The sequence below is a fragment of the Macaca thibetana genome, chromosome 17 (assembly GCF_024542745.1).
Source record: "Macaca thibetana thibetana isolate TM-01 chromosome 17, ASM2454274v1, whole genome shotgun sequence".
Lineage (NCBI taxonomy): Eukaryota > Metazoa > Chordata > Mammalia > Primates > Cercopithecidae > Macaca > Macaca thibetana.
The window spans coordinates 7640626-7654210 of NC_065594.1; the positions used below are offsets into that span (position 1 = coordinate 7640626).

The window sequence follows — 13585 nt, forward strand, 5'->3', positions numbered from 1 at the left end:
CTACTTCCATTCAAGACACTGCATCGGACTCATACATGCAAGCTTTTCTAAGGTCCACATACTATTAACATTCAAAATTTCTTCCTGTGCAAAATTATATTCTTATATAGACTTGAAACCTGCCTCTTGGAGATTTCACTACCATCTCCCTTCGCTTGGTTGTAGTTATCTTTTCTGGTGTGTCAAAGAATGGGTTACATGCCTCTTCTGTCCGAAAGCTCCTTAAGTATTTGAAGACAACAATCTTGTTACCCTCATGTTGTCTCTTTTTTGGACTAAGTATCCTCTTTTCTGGCACTATCCTATTCATATCCAGGATATAGCTCTACTTATTTGTTTCTTTTATAAATGGGCACAATATTTCAGCTGTGGCTGAGTGATTGCCAATCACATAGTCCATGTTTTCAGTTAACTACAATTTTTAAGCAAAAAAGGTTGGACATAGCCATCACTCTTACAAAAGAGAGCAAAGGAGAAGGCCAACAAACTACAACAAGCAGACACAGAGTTCAAAATCATGGCAGTTGGGGGCAATAATGAACAACAGAATGGAATATATGTTTACATATTCCATTATATATGCCATATATTATATATATGTGGCAACCAATATGGGCAATTCAAGTGAAAATTACCTCCACTTTTCACAAGAGTAAATGATATGGCTAACAGAAAGGTTTAGAAATTATCAGTAGGGCCAGGCGCGGTGGCTCAAGCCTGTAATCCCAGCACTTTGGGAGGCCAAGATGGGCAGATCACGAGGTCAGGAGATCGAGACCATCCTGGCTAACACGGTGAAACCTCGTCTCTACTAAAAAAAAAATACAAAAAAAAAAAAGAAATGATCAGTAATGCAGTATTCTTAACATCTGACTTTTCAGAGAAGCATAACATTAATGAGAAAAGGAATCAGCGTAGGAAGTCTAGAGGCATGTAAACATAAGAGAAATGGAGAAAATAAAAATAACAGGATCACTAGAAGAGTGCTTTTGCTCAATTTTATCCTAAGTCCTTGCAGACAACTTCCTCAGGCACCTCAGGAATGAGAAGAGTGGAGCAACGGTGAAAATATTCTGAGGTTTACATGGACTCACGTTTCAGCCTCACCACGTAGTCTTTGTGCAACTTTGAGCAAGTTATTTAACTTCTTTGAGCTTCTGTCTTCCCATCTGTAGACTGAAGATACTACTATTGACTGCTTCAAATTCTTACAAGGTTAATAGGATTAAGTATGTCACGTGTCCAGCACAGTGCCTGCACATAAAGGTACTAAATAAATGTTTCGTGCTAAGTGCTGGGCATGTGTATGGGATACAAAGATATGTCAGACAGTACTGTCTCAAAAGTTTATAATTTGGTAGGGAAGAGAAGCATATCAACGCCAAAATAATAATAAAAGGCAGAATAAAATAAGTACTGACTAATGATTCCAGAAGTGGGGAGTGAGAGAGCAGAGAATGAGTATCTGCGCCAGCTATTCATCCTGGAGGATAGTCCAGGGCAGAAAGCATTTCAGCTGGCCTGGGAGCACAAGAAGGATTTGGCTGGAATAGGGAATGGAGCCTGTACAAAAGACATTCCAGGATGCACTAACATCACAAACAGAGGCCATGCTTGGTGTTATGTGGCAAGTCGAGCTCACCAATGGCCAAAAGACTGACTCTAATCCAATCTGGAAGGCCCCCCGGTGCTGCTGATCTGGCCTGGAGCAGTGAAAGAATAATAGCAGGCCTCCTGCAGAGCAGACTGCTGGCCAACAGAAGGGTGGTGGTTCTGAAGGTGGGGAGAAGAAACTCACAGATGTCGTAAATGCACAATTTTAAGCACACTGGCTTCTGAGAAACCCAGATTAACCTGGCAGAAAAGGGAAGGAAGTCAAGACTTTGGGGAGAACTACAAACACGCAAAAACAGCACTGCTTCACAGCCAGGCTCCTCCCAGGCCATCAGAGTCCAGCCATTGCTGCCCCATATTCCCTGGTAGAGGGGTGGGCACAGGGGAAGGCAGTCATGGGGTGAGGGGAGGGGAGTCTGAGAAAAGCTCAGTTTTCTCCTCCGGTCTGCCATGACTAGACTGTATGAGTTAGTTGAGTCAGTTCAGACCTCTCTGGAGGTTTATCACTGCTCTGTGTATCTCACGGGGTTGTTGGGAGCATATGGGGGAAATGACATTTGCTCTGAGGATTAGTGAGGTCTCCTTGCTCTCTGTGTTCCCTGGCCCAACATGGCCATTCCTGAGGGCTGTATGTCTGGGGTGCCTGTTAAAAGACAGATTAGCAGCCATCTGGGGAAGAAGGTGTTAAACAGAGATGCTAATAAACTGTTTCTGTATGAGCGAACAGAAAAGTGAACATAATATTTTAGAACAAGGATTATTTGGGAGACAAAACCATTACTAAAGGTATTTGGGGAATGCTACCCTCTCAGTTTTTCTGGAAGTATAAATTTGTGGCAGAGCAGTTTCAGACTTTCAGGGTGCTCTTTAAATCATCTCCTTGTAAAAGAATAGAGATGATGTTCTGTTTTAAAGGGGTTTGAATTCTCAGAGTTAAAATATTTAAGCAATGTAAGTTTCAGGGGGAAAGAAACTGAATTACATTGCCTTCTTCCTAGTTCCTCCCCGCAAAATACTTGCATATTCTGAAGTCGACTGGTTAGCATTTGGAAATAGGCTACTGAACAAATTCCATCTTTTCACGTCAAACCTCAATATGCCACAGATATTTACATCTAAGAGGTGCCAATCTGATATTTTATGATGTTGTAAATTTTATGTTTTGGATGATTCTTAGCATTAGAGAATTGAAATTGAGGTCGAAACTGTTTTCCAAATGTAAGCCACATGGCCATAGCCAGGGCAGGATTAGGCCTCTTTGTATTTTGCTGCTGAGCAAACTGTCTGAGACCTATAAAGAGGAAGCACTTGGAATATTTTTCTTAAATGTGGTCTGTTGATTACGTGTTGCTTCTCTCTGATAAAATATTACAGCACACTTCATTTTAAAAGCCAGCTTATTAAAGCATTTGGAATAGCAGCATATGTCTAACTCCTGGGAATTAGAAAAGGAAAACAAATGAACAATTTTAAGTGTGCGAGTTCCCCCTCCTCACCTACCCCCTCCCTTTTCTTCCTTCTTGGACGTCTCTCTCACAGGTGTGGACTACTCTGGCCACTCTCTGTGGCAGGGCATCATCACACGGTCAGAACTGGGTTTCCTTTCTTCTGGGAACGACTTCTCCCACAGACACCGCGTTCAGATTTTGGGCTCTCAAGGATGGCCAGCCAGTGTCTTCACCTTCTGCTTTGCCAGACAGAACCAGACAGTCCCTTCCCGGAGTGGCAGGGAGAGGGGAGAAGGAGGTCAGGGAAAGGAACAGACTGGAGTGGGCAGCAGGAGACTGGGAGGTGGAAAGTTAAACAAACAGGGAAATAGATGTCTGACCAATTTCTTGTTGCTTTCTTAAGCAGCTGTTTACCTTGAACAGTGAGGTATGCTGAACTTTCCACAGAGCCCTTCTGGTTGGTGGCTTTGCAGTGATAGACACCTTCATCCTCTTCTGTGACTCTTTCAATAAACAGCGTGCTGCTTCCTGGTCCTAAAATAATTCCTGAGGAGTGTGAGATGTTTAGATTAGTGGGCCTGGATGACAAACAAAAAACAGCTACTTCTGTAACACAGCCTTCTTCCTATCATTATGCATTCAGACAAGGAAATCCGAGCTCTAGTGAACCTGGGGCAGGGTTGATTATTTGTTTTCTCTGGGTCCAGGCTTTCTTTTGCTTTTCTTTCCTTCTTTTTTTTTTTTTTTTTTTTTTTTTTTTTACAAGCTTTCTAATAGCACCTTCACCACCCAGCAAAGCTGTGATCCTCAGCTTTGGAGATGCAGATCCACCCACCCTGTAGAAAGAAACGCGAGGCAGCTGCCATGCCCAGCTTGAAAGTTGCAGATATCAAGAAGGCAGCATATCTAATAATAACAACTATTATTGACTCAACGCCCTCTATGTGCTCGGCATTATGTGACACACTTTCGTACCTTGACATTTACAACCAGTCTGTCAGCTAACAATGTCTTCCTCTTACAAACGAGGAAACTGAGATTCTGTGAGGTTAAGTAACTTCACCAAGAGCATGCAGTTTGACTGAAAGCACATTTGTGGCATATGGGTCAAAGGAAATAATATTTCATTTGTCATAAAGCCTGGTGAGTCAATATAGCCTAGTGATAACAAGCTTGCCTGGGCTGTGTTTTAATCCATGCCTTAGCGCTTCAAGCTTTGTCACTTAAGCAAGTTACTTGATCTTTCTAAGTTTCAGTTTCCTTAATCTTAAGATAAAAATGAAAGTAATTCTTATTCTATAAATGAAAAAATAAATGGCAAGCCCATGGCACCTAGTAAGTGCTCAGTAAATGTAAGCTTAAGGGTTACTACAGAGCATTGTGTAGTAGAAGGAGCCCCAAGAATTTTCAGACCCCTGAAAGGCTTCAAGACCTTGAAGCTTCAATACCTTGTACTATCACCAAGTGTTTGTTGAGCATTTACTCTGCCATCAGTTCATGTTACAAAAAAAACAGCAGGCTAAGATGTGGTCAGGCTAAGACATGGTATCTGTTGAGAAGGAAAAATTAATTCATACCAAACACACACATATACATTCTCTCTCTCCCTCACATGCTCAACACATACACTCACACACACAAGCCAGCAAATAGAAAATATTTAATGAATGAGAATGAGTGAATGTAGCACAGTATAACTAATTAAGTGGAAAGTCTGGCACAGGGAAGGAGATCAGTAAGGAAGGGTGCACTTGGGGAAGGCTGCATAGAAGAGGTGGGCCTCGAGTTGAGGTTTGAAAGATTGTCAGAGGTGAAGTGAGAAAGGAAAGCATGAGAAATGGCATGATGTAGAAATAAACAGGATTGAGTAATTGTTCCAGGATAGTGATAAAACAGGCCTGGCCAGACTATAGGCTGTATTTCGTTAGTTTAAATAGTTTGTGTATTTCTCCTGATTATGAAAGATGTACTTAATATAGAAAACTTGAGAAACATTTGAAAGCATAAAAAAAGAAAATGTAATATTACAAAGCTATGATAATCAAAACAGCATGGTACTGTTATAAAAACAGATTCATCAACCAATGGAATAAGCGAGGGCCCAGAAATCAACCCAAAGATCTATGGTCAATTGATTTTTGACAAGGTGCCAAGAACACGCAATGGGGAAAGGATAGTCTCCTTAATAAATGGTGTTGGGAAAACTGGATATCTACATACAGAAAAATGAAAATGGACCCTTCTCTTATCCCTTATATAAAAATGAACTCAATATGGATTAAAAACTTAAATGTAAGACCTGAAACTATAAAACTACTAGAAGAAAATTTGGGGGAAAAACTCCATGATATTGGTCTGGGAAGAGATTTCTTGGCTATGACCCCAAAAGCACAGGCAACGAAAGCAAAAATAGGCAAATGGGATTGCATCAAACTAAAAAGCTTTTGCACAGCAAAAGACACAATTAATAGAGTGAAGAGACAACCAACAGATTGGGAAAAATATTTGCAAATCATACATCAGATAAGGAGCCAATATCCAAAATATACAAGGAACTCAAATTACTCAATAACAGGAAAACCAATAATCCTGTTTAAAAATAGGCAAAGAAATTGAATAGACATTTTTCAAAAGAAGACAGATGGCCAGTAGATATATGAAAAAAATACTCACCATCTCTAATCACAGAAATGTAAATCAAAACCAAATGAGGCCAGGTGCAAGTGGCTCACGCGTGTAATCCCAGCACTTTGGGAGGCCGAGGTGGGCGGATCATCTGAGGTCAGGAGTTTAAGACCAGCCTGGCCAACATGATGAAAGCCAATCTCTACCAAAAATACAAAAATTAGCGGGGTGTGGTGGCGCATGCCTGTAATCCCAACTACTCAGGAGGCTGCAGCAGGAGAATCACTTGAACTTGGGAGGCAGAGGTTGCAGTGAGCCAAGATCGTGCCACTGCACTCTGGCCTAGGTGACAGAATGAGACTCTGTCTCAAAAAAAAAAAGAAAAAAACAAATGAGGTAGCACCTCACACCTATGAGATTAGCTATTATCAAAAAGATTAAAGATCACAAGTGTTGACGAGGGTGTGGAGAGAAGGGTCCCCTTATACATAGTTGGTGGCATTATAAATTAGTACAGTCATTTTGGAAAACCATATGGAGCCTCTCAAACAACTAAAAAGAAAACTGCTATGTGATCTAGCAATCCCACTACTGGTTATCTATCCAAAGAAATTGAAATCAGTATGCTGAAGAGATGTCTGCATTCCCATGTTTATTGCAGCATTATTCACAAGAACCAAGATATGGAGGCAACCTATGTGTCCATCAATGGATGAATAGATTTTAAAAATCTGGTGTATATACACAATGGAATACTACAGCCTTAAAAAACAACAGGAAATTCTGTCATTTATGACAATATGGATGAACCTAGAGGACATTATGTTGAGCGAAATAAGCCAGGCACTGAGAGACAAATGCTGCATGATTTCACCTATACGTGGCATCTAAAAAAGTTGAACTCACAGATGTAAAGAGTAAAGTGATGGCTACCAGAGGCTGGGGTGGGGACAGGTGGATACAGAAAGAGAAGATATTGGTCACTGGGTACAAAGTTACAGTTAGATAAGAGGAATATGTTCTGGCATTCTATTACACAGCAAAGTGACAACAGTTAAAAATAATGCGCACTTCAAAATAGCCAAAAGGGAGGATTTGAAGTGTTCCCACCACAGAGAAATGATATTTGAGGTGATGAGTATGCTAATCAGGCTTATTTGATCTTTCCCATTGTATACATGTATTAATATTAAAACATCACACGGTACCCCATCCATATATATAATTACTATTATTTGCCAATTAAAGAAATGTAAACAGTGAGCGCAGTGACTCATGTCTGTAATCCCAGCACTTTGGGAGGCTGAAGTGGGCAGATCACGAGGTCTAGGAGTTTGAGACTAGCCTGGCCAATACGGTGACACCCCAGCTCTACTAAAAATACAAAAATTAGCTGGGCATGGTGGCTTGCACCTGTAGTCCCAGCTACTCGGACGGCTGAGGCAGAAGAATCGCTTGAACCCGGGAGGTGGAGCTTACAGTGAGCCAAGATGGTGCCACTGCACTCCAGCCTGGGTGACAGAGCAAGTCTCCATCTCAAAAAAAGAAAGAAAGAAAGAAATGTAAAAAACGCACAAACTCCAAACACCTACAGTCTCACCTCCCAAATGTTGTTTCTTTAGTCTTTCTAAAGTGTACTTTCTGAAAACACAGTTTGTTCATTTATATAACAAATATTTTTTTAGCTCCTACTATGTCCTAGACACTATTCTAGATACTGGTGACGAACTGTCAAGCAAAAGAAATCCTTGCCTACAAATTCTAGTTTTGGGGAATTACAAAGTGAGCATCAACAGATTAAGGTAGTAGAGAAACCAGGGGAGACAACAATGAATTAAGTATGAACAAAAGATCTGAGGGATGGAGACAAATTATGAGGGTAATAACATGCGTATTTTCATAAGAAGAGAAATAAATAGCAAGAGTGGAGAATGAGCAGTATCGTCTAAAAAATAAAAAACACAAAACTTTGCTGATTTGATAGATGAAAATGATTGTTTTAATTTGTATTTCTTTGAACATTTTTTCATGTGTGTATTAGCCATTTTTATTTCCAAAGACCTGTTTTGAGTAGGTGACTGGAAAAGGCGAATTCAGATTAAGGAGAGCTTTGAAATCCTGGTTGAGGAGTTTCAATTAAATGTAAAAGGAAAGGGAATCATGAAGATTTCTGAGCATAGTGAAAGCGACATTTAAGGACGTTCAGTCTAGAAGGAGAATACAGGCTGGACTGGAATGAGGAAAGCATAGCATCTGCAAGTTCTGCTCATCAGTTGTAATTCAGGCAAGGAATGATGAAGTCTCAAACCTGGATGGTGGGAACTTCCTGCTTGACAGGAAGTATAGAGGAAGAAATGGAAACAGACACTTTGTAGAAACAACCTGTAGGAATTGGTGCTTTACTGGATACAGCAATAGAAAAAGAGAGAGATGAGTCCAAGGTGATTCCAATATTTTAAACCCAGATAACAGGAAAAAATGACAGCTCTTCCCCAGAACCTTGGCTAAGTCACTTAATCTCTTTGGGGTTATTTCCTTATCGGTAAAATGAGAATAATACCTGCTCCACCTATTTCATGGTCAATTAAGATAACTTAAATGGAAGCATTGAAGCTTTGAGAAGTGTAAGATATAGTGTAAGTGGCAATCACAGAAAATAAAAGTGTGGCTGTACAGTTGCTCGAGGTCAATGAACATTTATAATAGCAGCTATCTTGCTACCTACAATCATTACAATCATCTCCATTGCAGCAGATCTGAAACTCAGCCAATTTTCTATCACTCAAATCCCCAACTCATGCCTGTAATCCCAGCACTTTGGGAGGCTGAGGTGGGCAGATCGCTTGAGTCCAGGAGTTTGAGGCCAGCCTGGGCAACATAGTGAGACTCCATCTCTACTAAAAATTGACCAAAAAAAAAAAAAAAAAAAAAAAAAAGGGGGCTGGCACCATGAGCAAATACAGTTAAAGGACTTGGATTCAAGGAGAGCATGTAATTATGAAAGGTGAGAGATAGTAGCCAGGATGCTCATGAGCTAACATCATCTGGCACAGATTCCTTTTTCTAGTCCATGAAGGAGAGGAAATGGGGTGAGAAGGTGTCCAAATTCAATAGGCAAAGCTCTTCTTTCTGACGTGCCCTCTATTGCACTATAACAAATGACACAGAGACACTGATGCGTCCCCATCAGATAGGCCACTCAAATGCTCACAACTGTCATCAGGCCCTTGCTCATCCTCCACTCTTGCTGTTTATTTCCCTTCTTTCAAAAATAAGCAGTGATTTATAGCTTGTCTCATTCCTCAGATCTTTTGTTCATACTTAATTCATTGTTGTCTCCCCCTGTTTTCTCTAATACCTTAATCTGTTGATATTCACTTTATATGACTCAAATCCTAGGATACAGGCTCTGTTCTGCCGAGGAAAATACCTTTTTAAAGGGGTTCTATTTTTAGTTTAATTTTAATTTTTTTGACTGTGAGCACTTTTCAAAAATTTTAAAGTGCAGGAAAAACATAACCCATGTGTCAACCATTAAGATGATCTGGGGTCAACATTTTGCCATGTTTGCTTTAGATAGACCCATTTCTCTCTGTCTTTTATAGGAAATAAGATTTATAGATACTTTATCCCTTCCTTTACCCTCTCTCTCCAGAGGTACCTGAAATTGGTATGTAAATTCTCATGCATGCTTTTGTACTTCTTCTACATAGGTACATATCTCTACAGAACACAGACTATTATTTTGTGTGCTTAAAAATTCAAAATAACAGGTATTATAGATTATATATCCTTTTCAACTTGATTGTTTTCCCATTCAGCAATGCTTTTATATTTATCCTTTTTTTTTTTTTTTTTTTTTGAGGTGGAATGTTGCTGTCGCCCAGGCTGGAGTGCAGTGGTGCAATCTCGGTTCACTGCAAACTTTGCCTCCTGGGTTCAAGTGATTCTCCTGTCTTGGCCTCCCGAGTAGCTTGGATTACAGGCGCCCACCACTGCACCTGGCTAATTTTTGTATTTTTGTAGAGACAGGGTTTCATCATGTTGGCTGGGCTTGAACTCCTGACCTCAGGTGATCCACCAGCCTTGGCCTCCCAAAGTGCTGGGATTACAGGTGTGAACCACCACGCCCAGCCCATGCTTTTTAATTGATGGCAAAATGATTGATGTGAAAAGGTATCTTGTTGTGGTTTTAATCTACATTTCCCTGATTACTAGTCAGGTGAAATATTTTTATTGGCCATTCAAGGTTTCTTTTTTGGTGAATTGCCTGTTTCTATCCTTTGCCCATTTTTCTATTGTCCTATTTGTGTTTTTGTCAATGATTTTAGGGTTCTTTATGTTTGGGATGCTAATTCTTTGTTGGCTTAATACATTTCAAGTCTTCCTTCATTGTATGAACAGTCTTTTAAACTTCACTTATGGTAAATTTTTATTTTATTTATTTACTTATTTATTGAGATGAGGTCTGTTTCTATTGCCCAGGCTGGACTGCAGTGGCAAGATCATAGCTCACTGCAGCCTTGAACTCTTAGGCTCAAGTGATCCTCCAGCCTCAGCCTCCCGAGTAGTTGGGATTACAGGTGTACATCACAGTCCCTGGCCATGGTGAATTTTTAATACAAAGCTTTACATTTTTTAACATAATAAAATTTATCAGTATTTTTTTATTATACTTTGTGCTTTTTGTTACTTAAGAAATCTTTTCCTACCCTGATATCATAAAGCATTCACCTTGTATACTTTCTTCATAAAATCAGTTTAAAAGATTCATTTAATATTTTGTGTTTTCTTATTTAGGTTTTTAATCTATCTAGATTTTCTTTTGGGGAGGGGTATGTGTATGGTGTGAAGTAAGGACCTAATTTTTACCATATAAATAGCCAGTGATCCCAGCCTCATTTATTGAATAAGATCTTCTTTTCCCACTAAGTTATTGTGCCAGCTCTACTCAGATACTATCTGAATTTTTTTATGTTGAAGCTCCCATGTATTTGTGTATTTGTGTATTTGTGGTTCTGTTTCTAGGCTCTTTATTTATTCACAGTGACCTATTTGTCTATCACTGTACCACATAAGTTAAATTATGATTGCTTAATATTAACACATCTTGATACATGGTATGGCCTGACCAGATCATTTTCGAAATGGTCTTGACTGTTCTTGGCCCTTTATACTGCGATACTTTATACTTCAGATTTTGCTTGTCAAATTCCGTAAAAAGCACATTGGAATGTTTATTGGAATTCCACTGAGTTCATATTATATTATAATTTGGGGGAAATGGTCATATTTATTTTTAGGTAGAATCATATGGAATTGCCAATACTTCGACCTACAAAAATAGCAATATGGTTCTACTTAATAATAAGTGTTTTTATAGAAAAATATTGAGTATCTTTGAGTTATTTAGATTTTCTTTTATGTCATTTAATAGTTTTATGATTTTCTCTTTAAATCCTGCTTTTCTTTAGTTATATTTATTCCTAGATATAATTTTTTTGTTATGTAAAATAGTATTGAAGTCTTTGAAAGGTCACTCTATTTGAATTTTCTCTTTCCTTTTTGGGTATTAGTCATTAGAACTAACATGTAGAACTCACTTTTTTTTTTTTTTTTTTGAGGTGGAGTCTCGCTCTGTCGCCCAGGTTAGAGTGAAGTGGTGCAATCTTGGCTCACTGCAACCTCCGCTCCCAGGCTCAAGGGATTTTCCTGCTTCAGCCTCCCTAGTAGCTGGGATTACAGGCGTGTGCCACCACGCCTGGCTAATTTTTGTATTTTTTAGTAGAGATGGAGTTCTACGATGTTGGCCAGGCTGGTCTCGAACTCCTGACCTCAAGTGATCTGCCCACCTTGGCCTCCCAAAGTGCTGGGATTACAGATGTGAGCCACCGCGCCCGGGCAGAACTCACTTATAAACATGATGCTCTGCTTTGTGTTTCTGAGATAATTTAATCATAGGCCTGCTTGCTTTCTTCTAAAGTATAGCCTAAGTCATTTCCATGTGCTTGTTTGTGTATTTCCTTGACTTCTGACACTGAATACAGATTCTTTAACCACTGAAGACATGACAATTCCCATGGAAACCCATTATTTATTTCTCTCTTTAAGAAGCTGTATCAGATGGACCAACCGGCATAGAGCAGCACTTGCAAACATAGATGCCTTCAGGAGCCAGGCACGTAATATAAACGAGTTGGGGATGAAATAATGGAAGGGGGACTATGTCTCTGGAGAACAGAAAGCCTGTCTCCCATCTAAAAGCAGAAGCCTTTGCTTAGCTCCAACCTATCGGGAATTTGGGGATTTGAGTCTGGTGTTGTCTTCTGAGTTTTAGAAAGAAGGCAGAAATTTGAATTTTTTTGTTTTTAGTGTTAAAGCTCATGATTCTTAAATGTTGGCAACCAGATCAACTTATATAGACTTACTGTGAGGGCCAATAAAAACATGGATGCAAGATATATTTGACATAACTTGACTTAGAGTATATACATGGGGATAAGTTTTTATGTTGTTACTAAGCAAGGACCTTCATGATCTGGCCCCTTCCTATCTTCCCAGCTTCGCTGCCTGCTACATCCCTACATGTGTCTTTGGTATCAGCGATACTAATCTATTTGCAGTTTGTTCTAAGCCTCAGTGACTCTGCACACGTGGTTCCCTTGATGCCTGGTTAGCATTTGCTTGTTCTTAATATTCAGCTCAGGATTGGCTGCTCTGGAAAGCATTTTTTTTTTTTTTTTTTTTTTTTTTTTTTGAGATGGAGTTTTACTCTTGTTGCCCAGACTGGAGTGAAATGGCACCATCTTGGCTCACTGCAACCTCCGCCTCCTGGGTTCAAGATTCTCCAGCCTCAGCCTCCCAAGTAGCTGGGATTACAGGTGCCTGCCACCACGTCCAGCTAATTTTTTGTATTTTTAGTAGAGATGGGGTTTCACCATGTTGGCCAGGCTGGTCTCGGACTCCTGACTTCAGGTGATCCACCTGCCTCGGCCTCCTAAACTGCTAGGGTTACAGGCGTGAGCCACCGCGCCCGGTGGAAAGCATCTTCTGATGCTCCTGGACCCCATCTCTGTTACTTCTGCATCACCCTGTGCATGCCCCTACTCTGGCACTTACCATTTTGTCATAAAATTGCTGACTTTCTTATCTGCCCACTCCACTGTGGGCTCCTGGAGAATGGTAACTCTACCTTATTTACTACTGAGTCCCCAGTGTCTAGTGCAGGGCCGACAGACAGCTGACCTTCAGTAACTGAGGAAAATGACCATGTAAATGAAGACAATGGAAAATGTCATTTAGAGGGTGGAGGAGGGGACTGAGCTTTGCAATCTTTGCAGAATATGATGAAGCTAAGCTGGTTATTAGTGCTAGCTCCCTGGGTGGTGGTATGGACTGATGACCTGCAGCATGCCAAGCTCACCTCAGAATTTATAAAATTGTGTCAGTTAATTTTGTCATCTTAAGGTTCAGAAAGCCTCAGTTCCTGGAGCTTAGAATGCAAACTCTGGTAGTTCCATGCGTTTGCTAATGAAAACTTTACACTGGGCTCTTTTTTAGAAACCTGGGGTGTCCTCTAAGGTATCTGATGGTGAAACTCAGTGTGAGAATTTGAATTACCTATTATGTCGGCTGCTGATGGAGGAGGTGGATAAGTTTTTGACCATCATGGCCTAATTTATTCGTGGGATGTGGTCTAAATTTTCAAGATGTCCAACTGTCAATTTTAAAGGTGTAATTTTCAAGGGACTTTGTAGATAGTTTTATTTCTTCCCATTATACCTTAAGGTGAAGGACAATCTTGGCATTTTATGTGTAAGCACCATATTGCCCAGGGAAGAGCATGGAATATAATTTTAATCCAATTCACCATTGAGTAAATAAATCTGTAGAGCTTT

At 40.0% G+C, this 13585-nt stretch overlaps 1 protein-coding gene across 1 annotated transcript in view; it reads right to left on the reverse strand.

Moving 5' to 3' along the window:
* The window catches only part of FLT1 (fms related receptor tyrosine kinase 1), a 192440-nt gene that overhangs the window by 51558 nt on the left and 127297 nt on the right, over positions 1-13585 (reverse strand). Inside the window, exon 15 of the mRNA XM_050766818.1 lies at positions 3477-3608. Within this exon, the coding sequence (XP_050622775.1) occupies positions 3477-3608 (132 nt within the window). The remainder of the gene's footprint in view (positions 1-3476; positions 3609-13585) is intronic.